The 21626-nt window shown below is 31.9% G+C and overlaps 1 protein-coding gene and 1 long non-coding RNA gene across 2 annotated transcripts; both read right to left on the reverse strand.

Annotated features, from left to right (window-relative positions):
* Window positions 1-893: 893 nt before the first annotated feature.
* Window positions 894-6261, reverse strand: LOC124937516. Its single transcript, XM_047477786.1, has 11 exons — window positions 6043-6261; window positions 5885-5937; window positions 3374-3460; window positions 3182-3296; window positions 2804-3049; window positions 2275-2417; window positions 2000-2200; window positions 1813-1903; window positions 1572-1728; window positions 1078-1188; window positions 894-988 (listed from the first exon to the last, which is right to left on the reverse strand). Exons 1-11 carry the CDS (start codon window positions 6259-6261, stop codon window positions 894-896), a joined length of 1518 nt encoding a protein of 505 aa, XP_047333742.1.
* Window positions 6262-9346: 3085 nt separating this feature from the next.
* LOC124922419 lies at window positions 9347-10365 on the reverse strand. The gene is made up of 2 exons (XR_007097809.1): window positions 10102-10365; window positions 9347-9720 (listed from the first exon to the last, which is right to left on the reverse strand). It is a non-coding gene; the product is annotated as an uncharacterized LOC124922419 (long non-coding RNA).
* Window positions 10366-21626: the final 11261 nt, after the last annotated feature.

The following is a 21626-nucleotide window of genomic DNA, read 5'->3' on the forward strand; positions in this document are numbered from 1 at the left end:
CATAAGAATAATATTAAAATAATCTCTGGGTAAATTAACATAACAAACTCACGGCCAATTATTCTCAACATGAAAAATTCTTTATTATCCTACAACAGTTAAATGAAATTTTCAATCATATTTACATTGATTAGAGAAAGGAAGAAAATTAGATCTGGATATATATATGTATGCAATTGAAACAGACCAAACAAACAAGTAGCAGTTATAAATGAAGGAGAACTCAAATGTTATCATTCTACCCAACTTAATGATTCATCTGTGTTCTACTTCTTGGTAATTAATTGAGGTTGTCACTTCAGCATCTCTAGCTGACATGGCTTCCTTGTCATTCTTTTCTTTATCAGTTTATCATATTCTCAACTCTCTATATCTTTAATATAGCTGAAGTGCAAATTTTTAAATAGATACCTAGACTTAAGTTAGATGATAATACATTTAGCCTATTTGGAAATTTAAAGTAGTTTCTATCTCTAATTTATTTAGATGTTTTGATATCATCTACAAATGTAATACTGAGACCTAAAATAATAGGATAAACGACAAATATTAAAAACATGGACAGACTTAAACATGTTCCTTAATGATAACCAAAAAGTTGAGAAATTAGTTTGGAAGTGGATCTCAATTTTACGAAAATATAATTTGGAGAATTTGTAGTGGTGTGAAAAATATAACAATCTGACAAAATTGATGAAAAGTTTAAACTATGTAAATGTTAATAAAACTTGTTTACTAGTATAAACATATGTTGAATTATTTTGAATAACTTTAGATTGATATATGAACAATTAAATAACATATGTAAACAAATTTAATTTGGTTCATCTTGATAAAAATGAAATTTTAATTATAAGATGCCAATATAGAATATTTATACTACTTTTGTGCATTTACCTGTAAGATAAATATTTCTTAATCTCTTCCTGCTGCTTTTCATATGTGAACCATTTTTCACTAGACTCAGATTCATGTTGGAGACTTACATCTACATATAAGTAAGATAGAGACAATCATAACTAAGCTTAAAATTGAACCATTATATAATTGAGTGGTAAAGAAACATGTAAAGTATACCTTGACGTAAAACATTAATCTCATCATCAAAACCCTTCAATCTCCAAAATGAGTGGCCTTCGGTGTCTACCAGAATAGGATTTGTCCTATTAGCCTTGCAATGTTGTTTTTCTGAAAAATATTTGAGGAGTCATTTGGTTACATTAACAGACAAGTAGAAACACAAAAATCTATGTTAAAATAACAAACTTTATGACACCAAGATTTTAGCAAAAAAAATAAAAACAATTAGACAAAGCCATTGGAATTTATATCAACATTTCAAGAACAAAAAAATTGGCCAGTGAATTGAGCTCCCAAATAAAAGATTGGCTTGAAAATGAAAATAAAAAATATTATATTTATATATTGGGGAAACAGGGATATTGCATTCAAAGTTTCATCATTTTGTTATATACTTAACAAATATATATACATAAAAGAGAATTTGTTCACTCCAAATGCCCTAACACAATAGTTATTGTGATAAATTATCATATACAAATGATTATTACCTGTGCACAACATTTCTTTTGACTGTAGCATTTCATTATGAGCTTCGACTACTTGCATCTTATATTTAGATACTATCTCTTTATGCTCGGAAAGTGGAATGCAATTTTTTGCAGCTTGAGCCATCTCGTCCTTCATCTTTTGTTTGAATTGATTCTCCTATACACAACACTAATTGTGAGCACACAAGTTTAATGCAAAACTGCAAACATATTTTAGAGGTAAACCATAATTAAATACTACCTTATTCTTAGCAACAACTAATTTTTCTTTAATATCTTTCACTTTCTCAAAGTTTTTTAACTTCTGTTCATCTATATATGACCTTGCCTTTCTGCGAAAAAAAATGATGTTATATTGAGAGAATGTCCAAAAAAATAGAATCTTTGATGTGAAAACGTTATAAAACTGCATAATAATTGTATTTCACCTGGTGCAAAGAACTTCATCACATACAAAGTTCAAAAGTTTAAATCTTTCATTTAAGTTCAGTCTATCGTAACTATCCGCTCCTCCATCAAATTGATCTAACTTTAGTTGTTTACATAGATAATTTGATTCAAAAAGATATTTGTGGAGTGCACGAAGCCATGAATTTTCATGGCTTGAAGAATTGCTTATCACGGTAGACCTGCAACAAAAATTACAAACAATTCATAATATAGAGGATTTGATCCAAAATGAAAATTTTACATAGATACTTACCTTTCTCCCGAATTTGATTGCAGTAATGATAGTAACTGAACAAAAAAATTTGCAACCGGAGAAAATTTCCCTTGACGCCCACGCCCCCCACGAACCATGTCTCTGAGAATGAACTGCGACTCATCTTTCTTTAGTCCAATAATCTGCAAAGGAGAGTAATAAACAAAAAAATTTGTAAGATAAAATTAATATGATTTTTTTATAAAACTATATGGGTTATGTTGCGGTAGCTTAGTCTAGGAAAAATACTCTGGTCATAAAAAAATTTAGGATTCTATGAAAAGTTTATAGCTATGGATAGGAATATTTATGATATTCATTTTTCCAAAAACAAATTGATATTCATTCTAAATATATGATGAACATTTAACAACTCTTAAACATTCTCTACTCAACATTTATTACTCCTAGCCCTGGAGGGTAAATCTTGATTTGCAGAATTTTGACACATTAAAGAAGAAACACAAAAAAAAACTAATAATTGAAAGAAGCAATTTCTCATAAATATAAAAAATTGAAGTTAAGTTACCTCTCCAAAAGTACTGCAAAATTCTAAGAACTGTAATGCCGGACCGATTTCTTCCGGTTGCAGTTCAATCGATAATACCGTTTTTATTTCTGATCCTCTAGGAAGTGGAATTTCAGCACCAACTTTTAATTCCATTTTTCTACGAATATTTTTCATTTTCCTACATTTTTGATCATCAAGATCGATAACAATATCTTCACTTACAATGTTCTTGCCATGTTTTTCTTGTATGGAAAGTGGATTTTCCTAGAATACAATGTGATCTCAACACAACATTTCAGAAAGAATATAGTTGCAATAAAAACAGAAATAATACTTTTTTTGTAAGGTCAACTTTTATATAATAGAGGGAGAAAAAACATGAACACGAAAAATTACCTTTCCTGACTGATAATCGGAACCTTGGGCTAGAAGCATCTCCGAAACAGAAGAAAAACCAATTGACTTAGCGGTGTGCACGAGTATACCAATAGGTTTGTGCCCCCTTTTCTTCCTGCCCAGGGCATGTTTATAGATTAACACCAAAAAGCCTAAAGCATATAGCGAAAAATTAGTATGACGAGATCTTACATGCAAAAGCTGCAATTACAATTGTCTCTGCACTTAGGACAAAACCAATCCTCTACAACCGACATCTCTTCTGCTTTCACGCCATACCTGGAATCAAATAGAAGTAACCATTTTCAACTCAAATAAAATCATCTTGGCTCAACAAAAGATATACAAGTTGCTTTACAAAAACACATCATATGATCCAAACCTATTCAACAAACACTTATGGCAGTACTGGATCGTGCATTGTTTATCTTTTTTCATATTTTTGCAATGTGCCATAATATCCATGGTCTTTTGTCGGCACTGCAAAAAAAACATGGTTGGTGAAAACCATACAACATGGAATCCATAAACAAAAAAAAAATATCAGGACATAGAAATTACAATCGCATAATAAATGAATTTTTTCTGATTGTGGATTTGTGTGGTTTGTTATAATGTACAATGTGAATGGCACATGTATGCATAGTAATTGGTTGTCAATAAAACAATAAACAAGAAAATTACATTTACATGAACCATAACTTGAATTTGCAGAGAGGCTTGTTGAGATGTTTATAGAAATTAACCATGTAAATCTTCTGATAATTGATTAAGAGAAAATGTGGAAATATTGGGGACTATTCACAAAAGTCAGCTGAATCCCTAAAGGAAAGTTTCCCTTACAAATCAACTCAACTGCTCATTTATTGATAATTAGAATATCTGATTGATATAATTATTTGATTTTATTGTAATTTACTTACCTTATTTGTAGAAATAATTCATGTCTTTATATTCATATTTTCTCATATCTATATGATAATGATAGAGCCATAGTACAAGAAAGTAAGGCACTTTGTCTGCCTCCAATTCACTCTCCGCTAACCCTAACAGCTAGTCTTCTTTAGGGTATCAGAGCTTTAAAGATGAATCTAATATTTAAGCTCTCACATTTAATCAATTCAAGAAGAGGTGGTGAGAAGCCAGTTGAGATCAAGATGAGAAGTTAGAACCTTTCCTAATTTCCTTCAATAATATTAAGTTGCAACTTGTACATGTTTTTATACTCTAAACTGGAAAGGTAACTACTATCCTATTATTTGAACAGATAAATAATATCCAAATAAACTAGAAAGATAACTACTGCCATAACAATTTTGAAAGAGAAACTAGAATGAATAACAATAATTATTAACTCTAATACTATTAGTTCGTCGGCCACATATATGTGATTCTCCCTTCGGAACCAATAAATAATAACTCTCTTCTGAAAAATATCTGATTCAAGCATCTTAACTAGGGCTTCCTTTAAATTATGTGTTAGTTAGTAAGAATTTAACTTATGTGAAGTGTGTCAAACTATGAAATCTCAGAAATTGTCATTTCCAATTTCTTTATCATGCTCCTTTTTAAGCCATTATAATATTTGGAGGTCTCCCTAATTGTCAATATTCTGGTCTGTTCATCTTTTTATGACTACAGTTTTTACACACGCTTTTACCCCACTAACAAGGAAATTTGAGACAGTTCATCTTTTTATGACTACAGTTTGTACACGCGCTTTTACCCCCACTAACAATGAAATTTGATGTCTCTAATGTCTTCGCGCAGTTTGAAAATTTGATTAAAAGATATTTTAGTTAAAAGATCAAAATCCTATAAACAAATTAGGGTGATAACTATCAAAATCTCAAAAAAAATTAATGACTTTTCATGACATTCCACATTGACTCCCTTATAGTACATGCTAAATTTGGATTGAAACAAGAATATGATTATATATAACATATAAATAATAATATTAACATACATACAAAAAGGTCTAATAATAATGTAATGAAATAAAATGAGGTTCTAGACGGATGTGAAATAGGACATGTAACTATCATCTCCATTTCTTCCCCATCTGAAAAATATAATACAATATTGTGTAATGATTGAGAAACTATAATTTTAATTAAAAATGAGAAATAAACAATGATTGCTTAGGAATTAATTTTCTAACTCTTGAAAATAATGAATGATATTTAGAAGACAGAAAGACATATTTATTCTCATTCAGTGCAATTTTATTTGTTATTCAACCTGTCAAAAACATTATAATCAAACGAGTACAAATTTGAGAAAAAAAATTGAATCAAAATCCAACCAAAAGTTCATTTAACAAATATGCCATAATTTGCTTAACAAAGAATAATAATATGTTACTAAAAATGAATTGGAAAAATATAAAATATTAATTTGATGAGATACAGTTCATTTCATTTTTAATAAATCCCAATTTTCAAATCAGCTCATAAATGGGGAAGTAAAACATTACTAAAACATTTTTTTTAAGATTAGAATAATGCTTATACTGTTTATTTTTATTAAAAAGTACAGTTACAAGTACAATAATATATAAATATTATTGATCAAACTAAACCAGTAGCCTGAAATCCCATTGAAGTATCTAATAAGGTAAATGCAGATATCAATCCATCAGCCATGCAAGCTGAATTTTGAAGAATTGGCAAGTAATCATTTCCTAATTTATAAGATTACAGCTTTGAAATGCATAATCGGTATCTACAGAGTTGATCTTCAAATGCATTGATCTGATCTCATAAACAACTAAGAAAAGTTGAAGCAATTGAACACTAGAAACCCTTGAAATGTTGACCACCCAACCCAACCCATAAATCTAATTTGGTTTTACATACCTGATGACAAGTTTTCCCATTCTCAGAATCATAGATTCGATTGCCGATAATACGAACACCTGGATTCTCATTTCTCTTCCTCTTCTGCTTCTGCTTCTCCTCCACGATCTCTGATGACTGCAATAAGGTACCATCTTCTGGTATCTGTGAGCCATTCTCCTTAACTTTCGAATTAGACACTGGTTTTTCTTCTGAAGTAGACGTTGAAACAATGGTCATGGCTGATCCCTTAGGAGGAAATGTAGATTGTAAATGTGAGACTAAAATTCCGCCGCCGGCAAAAGAAAAGTGAAGCAACCCTTTCTTTTCTTGTGTCTTGTGTTTATATAGGACTTTTTCTTCTAACCCTAACATGTATAAAGCACCAAATCCTTATCGTTGTAAACTAGGTAGGGATAGTTAACATTTGTCATAGGTTGATTTTTGTTTTAAATTTGTGGGATGCCAAAAAAAAAATCATTAAAGAATAAAAGCTTTTGATTAAAACCCGAGTGCACTCAACAACCTCGTTAAGTCTTAATCCTTAATGCACTCAATCTAATTCAAGTCTACTCTCTTTCGATGTCTCTCCTGAATTGGATATTCATGTGTAGTTCTTTCGACGTTTAGAGGGTACCATTATTTTAAACAACTATCCTCATTTGGGTTCTCTAATCCGATTAACGGTGTTTTTATGTAAAATTGACGTGTGTGAAAATTTTTCTTTTTCTTGTTTCTTCACTAATATTAGTATATTTTATGCAGTGTAGGTTCTAAGCTTTTGGCAGGCTTAGATCTACAAATTTTTTTTTAATGTAGTACAACTAATTTTGATATAATAATTTTATTTTAAATTATAAAACAAAATTAGTAATTGGTTGAGATTCTAATTTTCTTATTGGAGATAATTATTTTAAGAATGATTAGACTTTGGTTTGCCCTAAAGGAGAAAGATGATTCGGTCCTATCCCGTGGTTTTATTGGGCTTACTCTAGAGAAAGTAGGGTGGTTTCGTTGTTTTATTGGGTTTACTCTAGAGAGAGTGGGGCGGTCTCGTTGACTTGTTGGACTTACTATAGAGAAAGTGGGCTTATGCCCCGATGTTATGTTTCTTATTATTGACAATATCAAACAGTCTTTGAAAATGCTATTTTTCTGTCAATGAGAGACTTTTTAATGTGATCACATTTATGGTACACAATTTCCAATATCTCTGATAGATTGAACATGCGTCTAATATGTTTGTAGTGTGATGATTCAAATTGGTAACATTTTGGTTTATGTGAGTTAGATCAATAAACTTTTTTTAAAAACACAAGGCATACTAATCAAGACTAATAGCTGTGATGTAAGACACTGTCTTATTAATCTTGACTCAATAAAATTAGTTAAATTTTAATTTTCCAACTTTGCAATAGATGTGCATGTCTTTTTATATGAAGCAAAAATTATTAATAAATATTTTATATTTGATCTGTTTCATACTTATTATATTCTTTAAATATTAAATTATTAACTTTATATAGTCAATATTGTTAGGAAATTTGAACTCTAAAAAAAAGTGTTCAAATTAGATATTACTTTTCTTAAAAGTAAATATGTATTGTATAAAATTAGATAAAACAACATTCTCATACATACAACTATTTGTTCAATACACATACTTACTCAGTAGTTATGTGTTCATTCAATAGTCACAATAGACACAATCATACATTTGCAATATGTGCATTCATTGTGATAGACATATTTATTAATTTGTAATAATCTCGTCCATTCATTTAAATGAACACATTATCTATATATATTGTGAACTTTCAAATTATTCTATCATTACCCACTAATTTGTTATGACAACATTCTCATGTATAAGAGGCGTCTGTCTCTCAGACTTAACCTCCCACTAGTGGATATAATAAATATACTAAACTTCTAATGAGATTTTGTTAGTAAACATTTATAAAAGTATTCATCACTCGATATTTAAAGAGACTTCTAACCAACTAAATGAAATGTAATTGTCAATAAAAAAAAGTTAACTAAAAAAAATCTTATTATACCTCAATATTTAAGTTGGTAATGTTTCGATTAAGGTATCTTATATTATAAAGCTATATGTGAACACAAATATATATGTATAATATAATATATTGCTTAATTTCAATTTGTTTCGTTTGGTTAGATGGATAGTTGTGATTAATTTAAATATATGTGGGTTGACTCACTCATAAACTTGAAACGATTAAATTAAAAAAAAAAATTAAGTTAAAAATGATATATATAAGTTTCAAGCTTGTAATTTAAATATATGTTAACAATATTAGTTTAACATTTAACTATTTAATTTATAAACATATAACGATGCTTAATTTCAATTTCTTTAGTTTGTCGAATAAAAAGTTGTGATTAATTTGAATATATATGTGAGAGTAATGAATACTTGAATAAATATCGAGAATGGACTCGACATAAGCACTTAGTGTGAGGCTTGTTTTAGTAAAAATGACAGAGCTTTGTTCATTTGTATGTGGATATGAATAAAAGGATAGATGATGTTGTATATCATATAATTTAGTTAATGAACCAATACTACCATATTCATCACCAGTGCGACCGTTATTGTCGGCTTCCATAAGCCAATTTTTTTTATATATAAAATGTATGCATGTATCCACATTTACTAGAGAAATTTAATTGGAAGGTCTATTTGAAACTAGACTAGATTGAGGTTTTAATTTGTGTTGGGTTAGTAGTTTGGTATGCTTGAGGGTAGGTCTGCCCAGGGGTTACGAGTCTTAATTATCTCTATAGGAGCTTGGTTCATCTATCATATCCAAAACAAAGACAACATAAGATGATTTGGAGATCATGTTTCAGAAAGCAATGATAGCCACCGCCATTGGTTCCATATTGAGCATTTCTGGTCCAATACAATTCAATTTTCACTACACTTTCACCAATTAACTAAATTCTCACATCCTGTATTTAAAGTAGATTAATGTCAATGATGTTGTGTATAAAAATATCATTTTGACAGATCACCATTTCAACTTCTTTTTTTTTGTAAGAACATAAGATTTTTGTAATATACTCAATTCTAGATTTTAACAATTTTAATATGGATGCTGATTGAACCGTTGAGAACCTATGAAAAATTTAATGCAGGACCCATTTAGGAGCAGCTTTTACCGGTATAATCTATGGCTTTTTTATGCTGCAAATGGACCATGCATCGCCAAAAACAAGTCAAAAGGAAGGAATTGCACTCGTTACTCCAGTAGCCAATCCATGGAAATCACTATTGGAATTCTCCATCTTCATTATTGGATTTTTCTCTTTACCATTTGTTGTTGAACCACCCCTTAACTAATAAATATGAAGTATGTTTAAAAGTTTTCTTATAATAGTATTTTGATAGGAACAATAAAAATGAAGTTAAAGCTTTTACATTATGATTTTGCATCCTCATATAGTCTAGACATGGAAAAAGAGATATTACAGATAATCAGTTGTGTCCCATTCCACTATGGCTAACGTGTGGCGGCCACCACAAGCAATAAGATTAGCCCTCCATTGTCTGTCAGGTTCATTGCTGTCAATATCTCTAAATGGAGGAATTAAGTTTATTGGGACTTCTGAAGTATGGCCTGTAGTTTCTATTCTCCCATATCCTAGACGACCATGATCACCTCGTCCAAACTGTTGATAAAACAATACAAGATGGTCATGTATCTTTAATATATGGAATAGAAGAAAGTGAAATTCATTTTCTTTTTCTAGACAATTGTTTTTTCACTTAGAAGATCATCTCAATGTCATTACCACACTTCAATAAAGGTATTTTCAGAGTGAAAATTTTGATTTATACCTTAGCAACAATCCACATGCCAAATTGTTGTTGAAGTATATAAGTTTCTTTTAGAATCAGGATTTATTCCCTAACCCCAACTTTAAATAAAAACGTTCTTAGTGTGAACTGAATTTGAAATTTTTTAGTACTCTCTTCACTTGATTTGTTTTAGTTGAGTTATTGAAGTATATAAGTTATTGAGAAATTGTGAGTATATCGAGACTACTTACTGAGAACATGCGACCATCACGTGTCAATGCAACTGAATGAGTACCCCCCACAAGACACCTATAAGTTTAGAACCAAAGACAAACAGAAGAGTATCAATAATGTTAAACCAAGAGGTCATCCGAAATCACATATTGGCTTCTTTTCAAAACCGTGTTGTAGATGGATCTTGACGACGAGTTCTACATACACCAGAAATTGTATTACCCTCAAATGTCTATTGCCCACAATCACCATTAATTATAGGGCTTACCAGTTTTTTAGACTTGTCACATTTTCTCATTCAGATACAAGAAACATGCCCGTTTGAGAACTTTTTGTTTATGTTTTGTATCTAGATCTTAATCTAGATACGTTTGAAAAACAAAACTTAGTCCGATACAAATTAAAAAATATGTATATTGGTTGTTTCTCATCTTGCTCTTTGGAAACTCATAGGTTTTTGAGTTAGGGTTTATACGATGAATACACCTAATTTGCATTACCTATAGATTAACAGTAATTCCTAATTCGTCTTCTACAACTCGTCTCTTCTTATTAGGAATAGAACAATTTGTATCTGCAATCTTTTCTCTCTAACTTTCCCTGCTCAGCGAACGCCAGTAGTATAGTGTTTGCTTACTATAGATTTTTCTTCAAATTCATCCAGTCTTGCAATCTAAAAGATGACAAATTCATCTAGGTCAACTCATTCTCATAAGTATAAACAAACAGGACATTCCTTAATGGGTAAGAGAAAATATAATTTCTTAACAATTAGAAAAAAATCTTATTTGCTTAAAAGGATGATTAGTTGTGGTTATCTGTGTTTGAATTTAGTTGACAATTCTAATAACTAAAGTTGGCATAGACACCTACTTACAGAAATAATGAAGAATAGTAAATTTTGGGTTTGAGTAGTAAGTATTATAAAAGATTCAATTTCCACTAATATGTCTTTAGAAATAGGAGATCATGAATGGGAGACTGTTAAGTTTTCAAAAAAGAATAGTATACAAAAATAAAAGCTCATTTTATCTCAAACTTGAATTATTTGATTAAATTTTCACAGGAGGTATGATTCTTGTAAGAAACAATATAATCCTTATAATTCATATTAATAAAATAAAAGACGAGTTAGATGTTATGCCTATCTTTTAAAGATTTAATGCTTTATTTGATTGAATATTTTAGTTAATATTATTTTAATTATTAAATTACTTAATTAATTGATTCAAATATCAAAATACTTTTAATCACTTTTATTAAATTAAAATTTTTAATATGTAAAGATATTTTAGTAATTTATTTTAAACAAATCTCAAATAAGTTTATTTTTTTATGAAACAAAGTTGGATGATAATAAATTTAGCCTATTTGGAATCTTGAAGTGGTTTCTATTTCTAATTTATTTAGATGTATTAATATTATCTACAAATGTAACTGGGACATAAAATAATAGGTTAAACAGACAAATATTAAAAACTTGGACAGTTTTAAACAGGTTCCTTAATGTTGACCAAAAAGTTGAATTAGTTTGGAAGTGGATATCTATTTTAAGACAAACTTAATTTGGAGAATTTGTAGTGCTGTGAAAAAATAAAATATAACAATCCGACAAAATTGATGAAAAGTTTAAACAAAGTAAATATTAATAAAACTTGTTTACTAGTATAAACATATGTTAAATTGTTTTGAATAACTTTATATTGATATAAGAACAATTAAATAATATATATATAATTAATTTGGTTCATTTTGATAAAAATGAAATTATAATTATAAGATATGCTAATATAGAATATTTATACTATTTGGTGCATTTACCTTAAAAGATAAGTATTTCTCAATCTCTTTCTGTTACTCTTCATATGCGAATCATTTTTCACTGGACTCAGATTCATGTTGAAGACTTACGTCTACATATAATAGAGTAGAATAAAGACAATTATAACTAAGCTCAAAATTGAACTATTATGTAATTGAGTGGTAAAGAAAAATGTAAAGTATACCTTGACATAAAACATTAAACTCATCATCAAAACCCTTCAATCTCCAAAATGAGTGGCCTTTAGTGTCTACCATAATGGGCTTTGTCCTAATAGTCTTGTAGTGTTGTTTTTCTTAAAAAAGTTTGATGAGTCATTTGGTTACATTAACAGACAAAAAATCCAATTTAAAATAACGAATTTATGACACCGAGATTTTAGCAAAAAAAAAGACAATTAGACAAAAAACATATAAATTTATATCACCATTTCTAGAACAAAAAACATGGCCAGTGAATTGAGTTCCCAATTAAAAAGTTGGCTCGAAAATGAAAATAAAAAACATTCTATCTATAACTATATATGTATTGGGGAAAACATGATATTGCATTCAAAGTTATTCGTTTGCTATATGCTTAACAAACATATATACATATAATAGAATTTGTTCACTCTAAATGTTCTAACACATTATGGTTTATTATCATATACAAATGATAATTACCCGTGCACAACATCTCTTTTGACTGCAGCATCTCATAATGTGCTTCGGCTACTTGCATCCTATATTTTGATACTGTGACTTCATGCTCGGAGAGTGGAATGCTATTTTTTACATTTTGAGCCAACTCGTACTTCATCTTCTGTTTCAATTGTTTCTCCTATACACAAACATTAATGGTGAACACACAAGTTTAATGCAAAACTGCATGCCTACTTTAGAGGTAACCACAATTTACATACTACCTTAAACTTAGCAACAACCACTTTTTCTTTAGTTTCATTCACCTTCTCAAAAATTTTTAACTTTTGCTCATCTATATAAGTTCTTGCCTTCCTGCAAAAGAAATATTATGTTATATTTGAGAGATTGTAAAAAAAAAATAGAATCTTTGATGTGAAAATGATATAAAAGTGTAATGGTTTTAACTCATCTGGTGCAAAGAACTTCATCACAGACAAAATTTACAAGTTTAAGTCTTTTGGTTGAGTTCAGACTATCGTAACTGTCACATTCTCCATCAAACTAATCTAATTTTAGTTGTTCAAATAAATATTTTGATTCACATAGATATTTATGTAGGGCACGAAACCATTAATTTTCGTGGTTTAAAGAATGGTTTATCATAGGAGACTTTCAACAAAATTTACAAACAATTCAAAATATAGAGAATTTTGATCAAAATAGAAAAAAAAATTCACATAGATACTTACCCTTATCCTTATCCAGAATCTGATTATATTAGTTATAGTAACTGAACAAAAATATTTCAACCGGAAAAAAATTTAAAAGTTTTTGTTTAGTTTATAATCACTGATACAGCCAGATTTGGGAGAAATGTAAGTATTTATGTGGAATTTTCTTTTTAGATCAAAATCTTCTATATTATTTTGTTGATAATTTTTGTTGTCGGTCTAATGTGATAAGTCATTTTTTAAGCCACAAAAATTCATGTTTCTTTCAATGCATAAATGTTTCTCTGAATCAAATTATCTATTAGAACAACTAGAGTTGGATAGGAAGAGTTGGCTGCTACAATAGTATGAACTTAACTGAAAAACTTAAACTTGTGAACTTCATTTATGACGTTTTTTTTCACCAGGTGAGTTACAACTATTATGCAGTTTTATAACATTTTCACTACAAAAATTCTATTTTTTGGACATTTTCTCAATATAACATTATCTTTATCTTACATTAAGGTATCATCGAACATTTACTACTCCTAGCAAAAGAATATATTCCTTAATTGAATAATTTTTACATGACAAAGAAGAAACAGTAAAAAAAAGCTAATCAAATGAAAGAAAAAATTTCCCATAATTTTGAAAAATTGAAACACTGTTAGCTCTTCAAAAGTTGTGAAAAATTTTAAGAACTGCATAACTGATTTTTTTTGAATTGTAGTTCAATCGATAACAAAATGATAGGATCGGCGGAACCAATAGAGATGGAGTCTGGTTATTGATGACGGCTTCGAATAAACGAGTTGATAGAAATCCTGTTAGGGATTTATATCGCTTTCTATTCTACACAAATCCTTGCAAACTTTTACACTATATTGAAGAATATCACTCCGCTAGACAATACTTTAATTCTAACACTCTCTTGATGTACACACAGTAAAAGCAAAAAACAGTTTGTTCGTGTATCAGCTTGTATGTTCGCGTATGTTCTAATCGATCGAGTTCTCTCTCATTCTAGTTGTTCGTCCGTTGTCTTTGAAGAACTTAAATAGAGAGCAAGTACCAACGATCGAATCTTCTATAATGACACATGTCAAACTTTCATTGGAAAACCTCCATAGTACACAGGTAATGTAGACTCTGAGCACCATGAACGTGGCCGTACCAATCTGGTAGTGCGCCGAATATTATTCTAGTATTGTCCTGCAAGAAACAAGTAGTAAGAATAATATTTGCTTACGTGACATTAGTTGCAACTGGCTGTTGTACTGCTCTGTACTAAAAAGTGGAGTAGAAGTAGCATACAGCTAGTTGTTCGTGGGTAGACGGATACTAGCTTTAAGTAACTACTTAAGCATGACATTAGACGTTTTTCACTTAGACTGACAAGTCTAATGAAGTTAGACGCCCCCGTCTAATAGAAGAATTCATTAGACCACCTGGTCTAATGGAATTATATGACAAGTATAATTATGTTTCCCTACAGACTAATCTGAAGGAGTTAGACTGCACGTCTAACTCTTATCTGTTAGACTGCACGTCTAACTACGTATGTTAGATTGCACGTCTAACTACGTCTGTTAGACTGTATGTCTAACTACGTCTTTGTTAGACTGCACGTCTAACTACGTCTCCGTTAGACTGCACGTCTAACTACGTATCCATTAGAATGCACATCTAACTACGTATCCATTAGAATGCACATCTAACTACGTATCCATTAGACTGCATAACTACGTATCTGTTAGACTGTATAACTACGTATCTGTTAGAATGCAAGTCTAACTACGTATCTGTTAGACTACACGTCTAACTACGTATCTGTTAGACTACACGTCTAACTACGTATCTGTTAGACTGCACGTCTAACTACTTATCCATTAGACTGCACGTCTAACTACTTATAAATTAGACTACACGTCTAACTACATATCCGTTAGACTGCACGTCTAACTACGTATCCATTAGACTACACGTCTAACTACGTATCTGTTAGACTGCACGTCTAACTACGTATCCGTTAGACTGTACGTCTAACTACGTCTATTAGATTGCACGTCTAACTACGTATCTGTTAGACGTTAGACTGCACGTCTAACTATGTATCCGTTAGACTACACGTCTAACTACGTATCCGTTAGACTACACGTCTAACTACGTATCTGTTAGACTACACGTCTAACTACCTATCTATTAGACTGTACGTCTAACTACGTCTGTTAGACTGCACTTCTAATTACGTCTGTTAGACTGCACGTCTAACTACGTCTGTTAGACTACACGTCTAACTCAATGCATCTAATGGCCAATAAGTCTAATGAATTTCATTCAGACTAGGTCTAATATAGCATGTTTTCGATACACCTGCACCAAAAACGATTAGACAACTTAGATTAAGTTTTAAACAAACTCATCATCAAAATTCCATTAGTCAGAATACTTTGACCCTTAGTCAAAATAATTTGACCCAACAATTTCCCCCTTTTTGATGATGATGTTAAACCTTTGCATAGTTAACAAAATGAACATCCATCAAATAAAAGAAAGAGTCAAACTTGTTCGCCAATCTTACAGAAATAATTTCCAAAAACCAATATTCAGAAACCAAGTTTAAAGAACCAAGTTCACAAACTAACAGAAGATAGTTTAAGAGAAAAGAGATTATTGACCTTCTCTTTTCACGAGTGGGTCGATTGGGTAGCGATATCCTTGACAGCTGAATTCTTCACCAGTTAGAAGGTTTCGATACAGAGGGAGAGAATGACCACCACGACCACTTCCACCACTTCTTCCACCACGATCACTGATGCGACCTTCGTCTCTTTTGATTGGCCTATCGTTATCATCACCAGTTGGCTTTCACTTTGATCTGGTGCCTGTTGAAACACCACCACATCTTCTACTGCTATTGTCATCGCCTTGAGTAATGATATTCTTCTCTTTCTCGGCAGCAGCCTTAACATCTTCTTCAGCCTGAATCTTCCTTGCAAAGGAATCATCCTGTTCTAACCGCTCAGCATCAATTTTGCTCATATTACCTTGAATCTCAATCATCTGATTTCGAAGCAAGCTAATTTCATCCATAACTTCATTATGGAGTTCAACGACATTTTCCCTTTCACAATCGATCAAATCGTTTTGTCGACTGAAGAAGTTCTTTTCAAATTTGGTGTATGTCTTGTTAAGGGTATGAATCTCATACGTGTTCCTCTTTAGTGTCTGCTCCATCTCATTATGGATTTTAAGAAGATCGACAAATTCCTTCTTGTTTTCTTTCTGAGTCTTCATAATCTTTACCATGTTGGATTCCATTACAACTATATTCTTCGGAAGTGTTCCCTTCAATGCTGTCATACACTTCATAAGTTTTGTACTATCAGCAGATGATCCTTCATTATATGAAATCTTTTGAGAATCTGCTGGAGCGGTCTGAATGGGACTGATATGGGTGTGAACTTGCATGGACTACTCAGGTCCATCATTCTCTGAATCACTTTCAGACTTTCCTCCTTCTTCATCATCAAATAAATCTTCACGTACCTTGTGAACCGGACCGGGCGACTCATCTGAATGATGAGGAAGATTGACAATATCATTATGAACGTTCGCAACATTGATATCAGGAAACGGCCGAGGCTTGGGTGATCCTGGAATGAAACATTGAGACAATGGAAGCCCTTCTAATGATTCATCATTTTTAGCTTGTCCCCCCTCAGATGAGGAACTCTTCTCTGATTCCTTGTCTTTTGAGGGTTCCCCCTCAAATCTAGCTTCATTAGGCTGACTTACTTCAGCCTCCTTTTCTGGAGATTTTTCTACTTGGAGAACAGGGGACTCCAACACTTCCTTTTCATGGGTAACAAGAGCTTGAACGGGTTCCTTAACAACTTCTTCTTCTTCGATAATAGGGTTGGTTTGAACAGGTTCCACAGTTTGCTCAATTCTGGGTTGAGCCATTAGACTTTTTTCTTCAGCTGAAAAACTTCTCAATTCTATAAGAAGAGCAACAGTTTGCTCATCTTCAGCAACATCATGATCATCGGACAGATCCATAAGTTCATCTTCATCTGAGGAACTTCCAAATGGACTAACCCTAGAGAAATTTGCTCCATGAACGTACCTGACAACTATAGAAATGTAATCTTGCATAATCTCGTCTAGTCTTTTCAGAGCTTTCTCATCTACCTTAGCATTCCTCTCAAGATGATTGAAATTGGCTCTTCTGGCTTGAAGAATCGGAAAGAGGGCTCTTCTTCTCAAATTTGCTTCAACTAACTCTTTTCTCTTAAGAGATTAATAAACTTCTGATGTCTTGACCCATTTCAAGACTCTCTTTTCAGTGCTGACTTGCTTCAACCATTGACTACTTATGCCTTTACCCTTGATGACCTCATATACTTAATAGACATTTTGTTCAAGACCCAAGTATCAAAGATCTCGATCTTTTCAGCAGCATTTACATTGGCCTGATCCATCATAAGGTTGACAATACAGGTTGTTTCAAAAACCTCCTCATTAGAATCGATTCCAACATCTTTCCCTTTTCCAATAACCTAAACAGGCTTTGGAGTAGGCATTGGTTCCCCAAACGTGATTCCATCAGCCTTTCTTGTGGAATGCATTAACTCATGAGCAGATAGGGATCTAGCAAAGAGTCCTGGCGTGTGTTCTGACTGAACAAGCTTTCCAGTCACTACGGACTCTATTGGGACAAGATTGAAAACAGGGGCTCTTCGACTAGCATAGAGAGGGCTTTTTCAAGTGCATCACCAGCAGTAAGGGTAAGGGCTACACATTGCTCTGGTTCGATAACGACTGTAGTTTCAGAAGCTACTAATACGGTTTGACGGACAGGAGACGAAACCTTGTCAAAATTTTCAGTATATGGACCAACTGCCTCAACAGTTGACGCGACAACAGATTCCACAATAGGAATAAAAATAGTCTTATCTTGTTCCAACTCAGGAACATTAAATTTAGGCACTTCGGCCTGAGATTGGGAAGGGGTTACCTTCGATGATGCTTTTACAGACTTCGCCTTTGATTTATCGCATCTTGAAACAGAGGACTTGGAGGGCTTTCTTAACTGACTCACAGCTGAAGACAGGGGAGACATGGGAACAACAACAAGTTCGAAGGGACCTTTCTTAACTCTAGGATCGACTATTCCAGAGTCCTTCTTCGAAGAACTCTTAAGACTAGTGGAACTAGCCTCTAATTCATTGACGGTTTTTGATCTTTTGGCTCCTGTAGACAAGATAGAAGCCGCTAGATATTTGGAACGAGTAACAGACCTTCCTCTTGTCTGTTGGCTTGATGCTCCCGAGAATGATTACTTGTTATTCTTCATTCGGACGAGGGTGTTAGCAACAATGAAGACATTGTACACCTAGGTAGAGTTGATCGGCTCAGAATCCCCCATGGGGACCCTTAAATGTTTCAACAGACGACTTAGTTGAGCAACAAAGTTTACAGTTTCTTTGTTCTCTTGATTGATTGCAGAGCATAGGTTCAGGTACAAAGTTGAGGCCCAGTTGACCTGAATCCCTTTAGAAATAGTCGACATATAGTCAAAACGGTCTTCACTATAGAGATGGAAAGAGCCCGCCTTCCCTTGAAGCGCTTTAGTAACCACATCATTCAGGAAAATAAAGTGGGATTTGAGAGCTTTCTTACTCTCGTTTAGTCGAATCTCCGAGCCATCGGCTGAGAAAATCATCTTCATTTCTTCCGTGACTTCAGATGACAGATTCAAGTTGAAAGTGTGCCCTTCCGATGGAAGTTCGAAGAACTCCACATAGGATGCTTCTTTTAAGGATATTTTTGTATCATTCACCGTTGCAGTAATGGAATTTCCGACCATCGTCGCCGATTTGAAAAACTCCCTTACTTCTTTTTCGTGGAATATGAACGGCCCGCCAAAGTACTTCCCGAGACCGGAATATTCAAGGGATCGGAACATGTCGACTACATCTTGCTGATCGAACGTATAGACGGAAGGGAAATCGACCTGCAGAGTACAATGACCAAGTGTGATTCTCTTGTTTCCCATTTTGAAAGAATACGAACAGACACAAAATGAATAAGGGTTTCTTAGAGAGAAAATCGAACAAATCTAGGGTTCTTAAAAGATTTTGAGAGAAAAAAAGCTTTTTTAATCTCATGCAGAATGTCCTTATATAGACTCCCAAGAGTCGCATAGTATAACCGTCATATTTCCTAAGGGTATGACCCGTCATATATATATACTTTATTCAAGATTTCTTTTATAGTTTTCTTATTTACAATTTTTTTTTTAAAATTATCGTATCTGTTAGCTTTGAAAATTTTGTTTTAATATGTCAATATTTCAACATCATATTATAGTCGTTGGAGGCACAATTCTAGTTTTATGTTCAAATAAGGTTCATTAGTTATCATGGAAAATGTTGACAAGTAATCATGTTTTAAATCTGACTATTAATGAGGTGATGTTGGAGTGCACATGGCAGATCTATGTACTGACCCGAGCCCCGAAAAATATTTTTTTTTTTACTTGGCTATTGTTATGGAAAAACAAGTTAGGAATGGTGTTCGTTGGGTCCTAAATCAGCAAAAAAGTAAAAGATCTAAAAAAAGAAGGAATAAGGAGGAAATTGAGGAGGAAGGCAAAGAATAAAACTCTTTTATTCATTCATGAATATTTTAACATGGAATATTATAGGTTTGAATGATCCAATATAATGCAGGGAAGTCGGAAAGATTATTCAAATGTAGAAGGTTGAGATGGTTGGCATATTGGAAACTAAAGTAAACTGAAAAATGTTGAAGGTATAATGGGACGTTTTGCTTTTGATGGTTCTTGGAACTTTATCCATAGTTCTACAGATTGTTCTGGTAGAATTTGGATTGCGTGGGATTCAAATTTTGTTAAGGACAGATTGCTTCTCTCGAGTGAACTTGTTATTGCGATTGAAGTTAAATACATAACGATTCTTCAATTTTTTGATCTTGCGTTTATGGTAGCAATTCTAATTAGTAAAGAAAGAAGTTATGGAATACTCTTAGGAATTGATTAAATATGGTATGCTTGGAATATTAAATTCTTGATTTCAATGTTAAGGATGTGCATGATGAATGAGACAACTTGCAATTGTGGTTTTTGTCGCGTTTTATTTTAAATTTTTTTACTATCATTAACATTTTTACAATTTAGTTTTTGTAAATTTTCGTGTAATATAAAACTTAAAACAAATGTATATTCATTTTCTGATAAATACATTATAATATATTAAAAAAAATATATTATTAAAAGAAATATATATATTTTTGAATGTATTAAGAAAAATATACATATATATTTCTATTTACACATGTTGAGAGGATAAATAAATCAAAAAAAGTCATTGAATGAAAATATCCGTTCCGATATTAGGGTGATTGAATACTTTACTGGACTCAGTTTTAGGTTCGGGTTATTATATATTTATCGGGTTTGAGTTAGACCTAGGAAACAACTTTAAGTCATGTTCTATTTCATTTTGTGAGCGGAACAGGAGAGAGAAAAAGAAGAGCCGCCGCAACCCACATCAGGAGAGAAATGGGCTATGCACAGGAAATTAGAGAAAATCACTTCAAGAAGCAAGTGGAAGAAGGTATGTGTCGATATCATACATAAATATATTACTATTTCCTTTTGATCTTGCTCTTTGGAAACTCTTAGGTTTTTGAGTTAGGGTTTATATGATGAATATATCTAATTTGCATTATCTTTAGATCAGTAATTCCTAATCCGTCACCCACAACTCATCTCTTCTTATTAGGAAGAGAACAATCTGTATCTGCAAAATCTTTTCACTCTATCTTTCCCTGCTCAGTGAATGCCAGTAGTATATTGTTTGCTTACTTTAGATTTTTCTTCAAACTCATTTAGTCATGCAAATCTAAAAGATGACAAATTCATCTAGGTCAACTTATTATCATCAGTATAAACAAACAGGACAGATTCATTACTGGGTAAGAGAAAATATAATTTCTTAACAAACACCATTATTATTTCTTCAATGCATAAAATGCAACTTTCTATCGCACATTCTCGGAGAGAGGAAATTTCGGTCAGCTCTTGTGGAAAAAGAAACTGGAGCTTGTTGAAAAAATTAGAAAAAAAAATCTTATTTGCTTAAAACGATAAATAATTGATTATTTGTGGTTATCTGTGTGTTTGAATTTAGTTGATAAATTCTAATAACTAAAGTTGGTTTAGACACCTAGTTACAGAAATATTGAAGAATAGTAAATTTTAGATTTGAGTAGTAAAGTAGTATTATAGAAGATTGAATCTCCACTAATATGTTGTAAAAAAATAGAAGATCATGAATAGGAGATTGTGCTAA

Source organism: Impatiens glandulifera, chromosome 1 (assembly GCF_907164915.1).
Source record: "Impatiens glandulifera chromosome 1, dImpGla2.1, whole genome shotgun sequence".
Classification (NCBI taxonomy): Eukaryota; Viridiplantae; Streptophyta; class Magnoliopsida; order Ericales; family Balsaminaceae; genus Impatiens; species Impatiens glandulifera.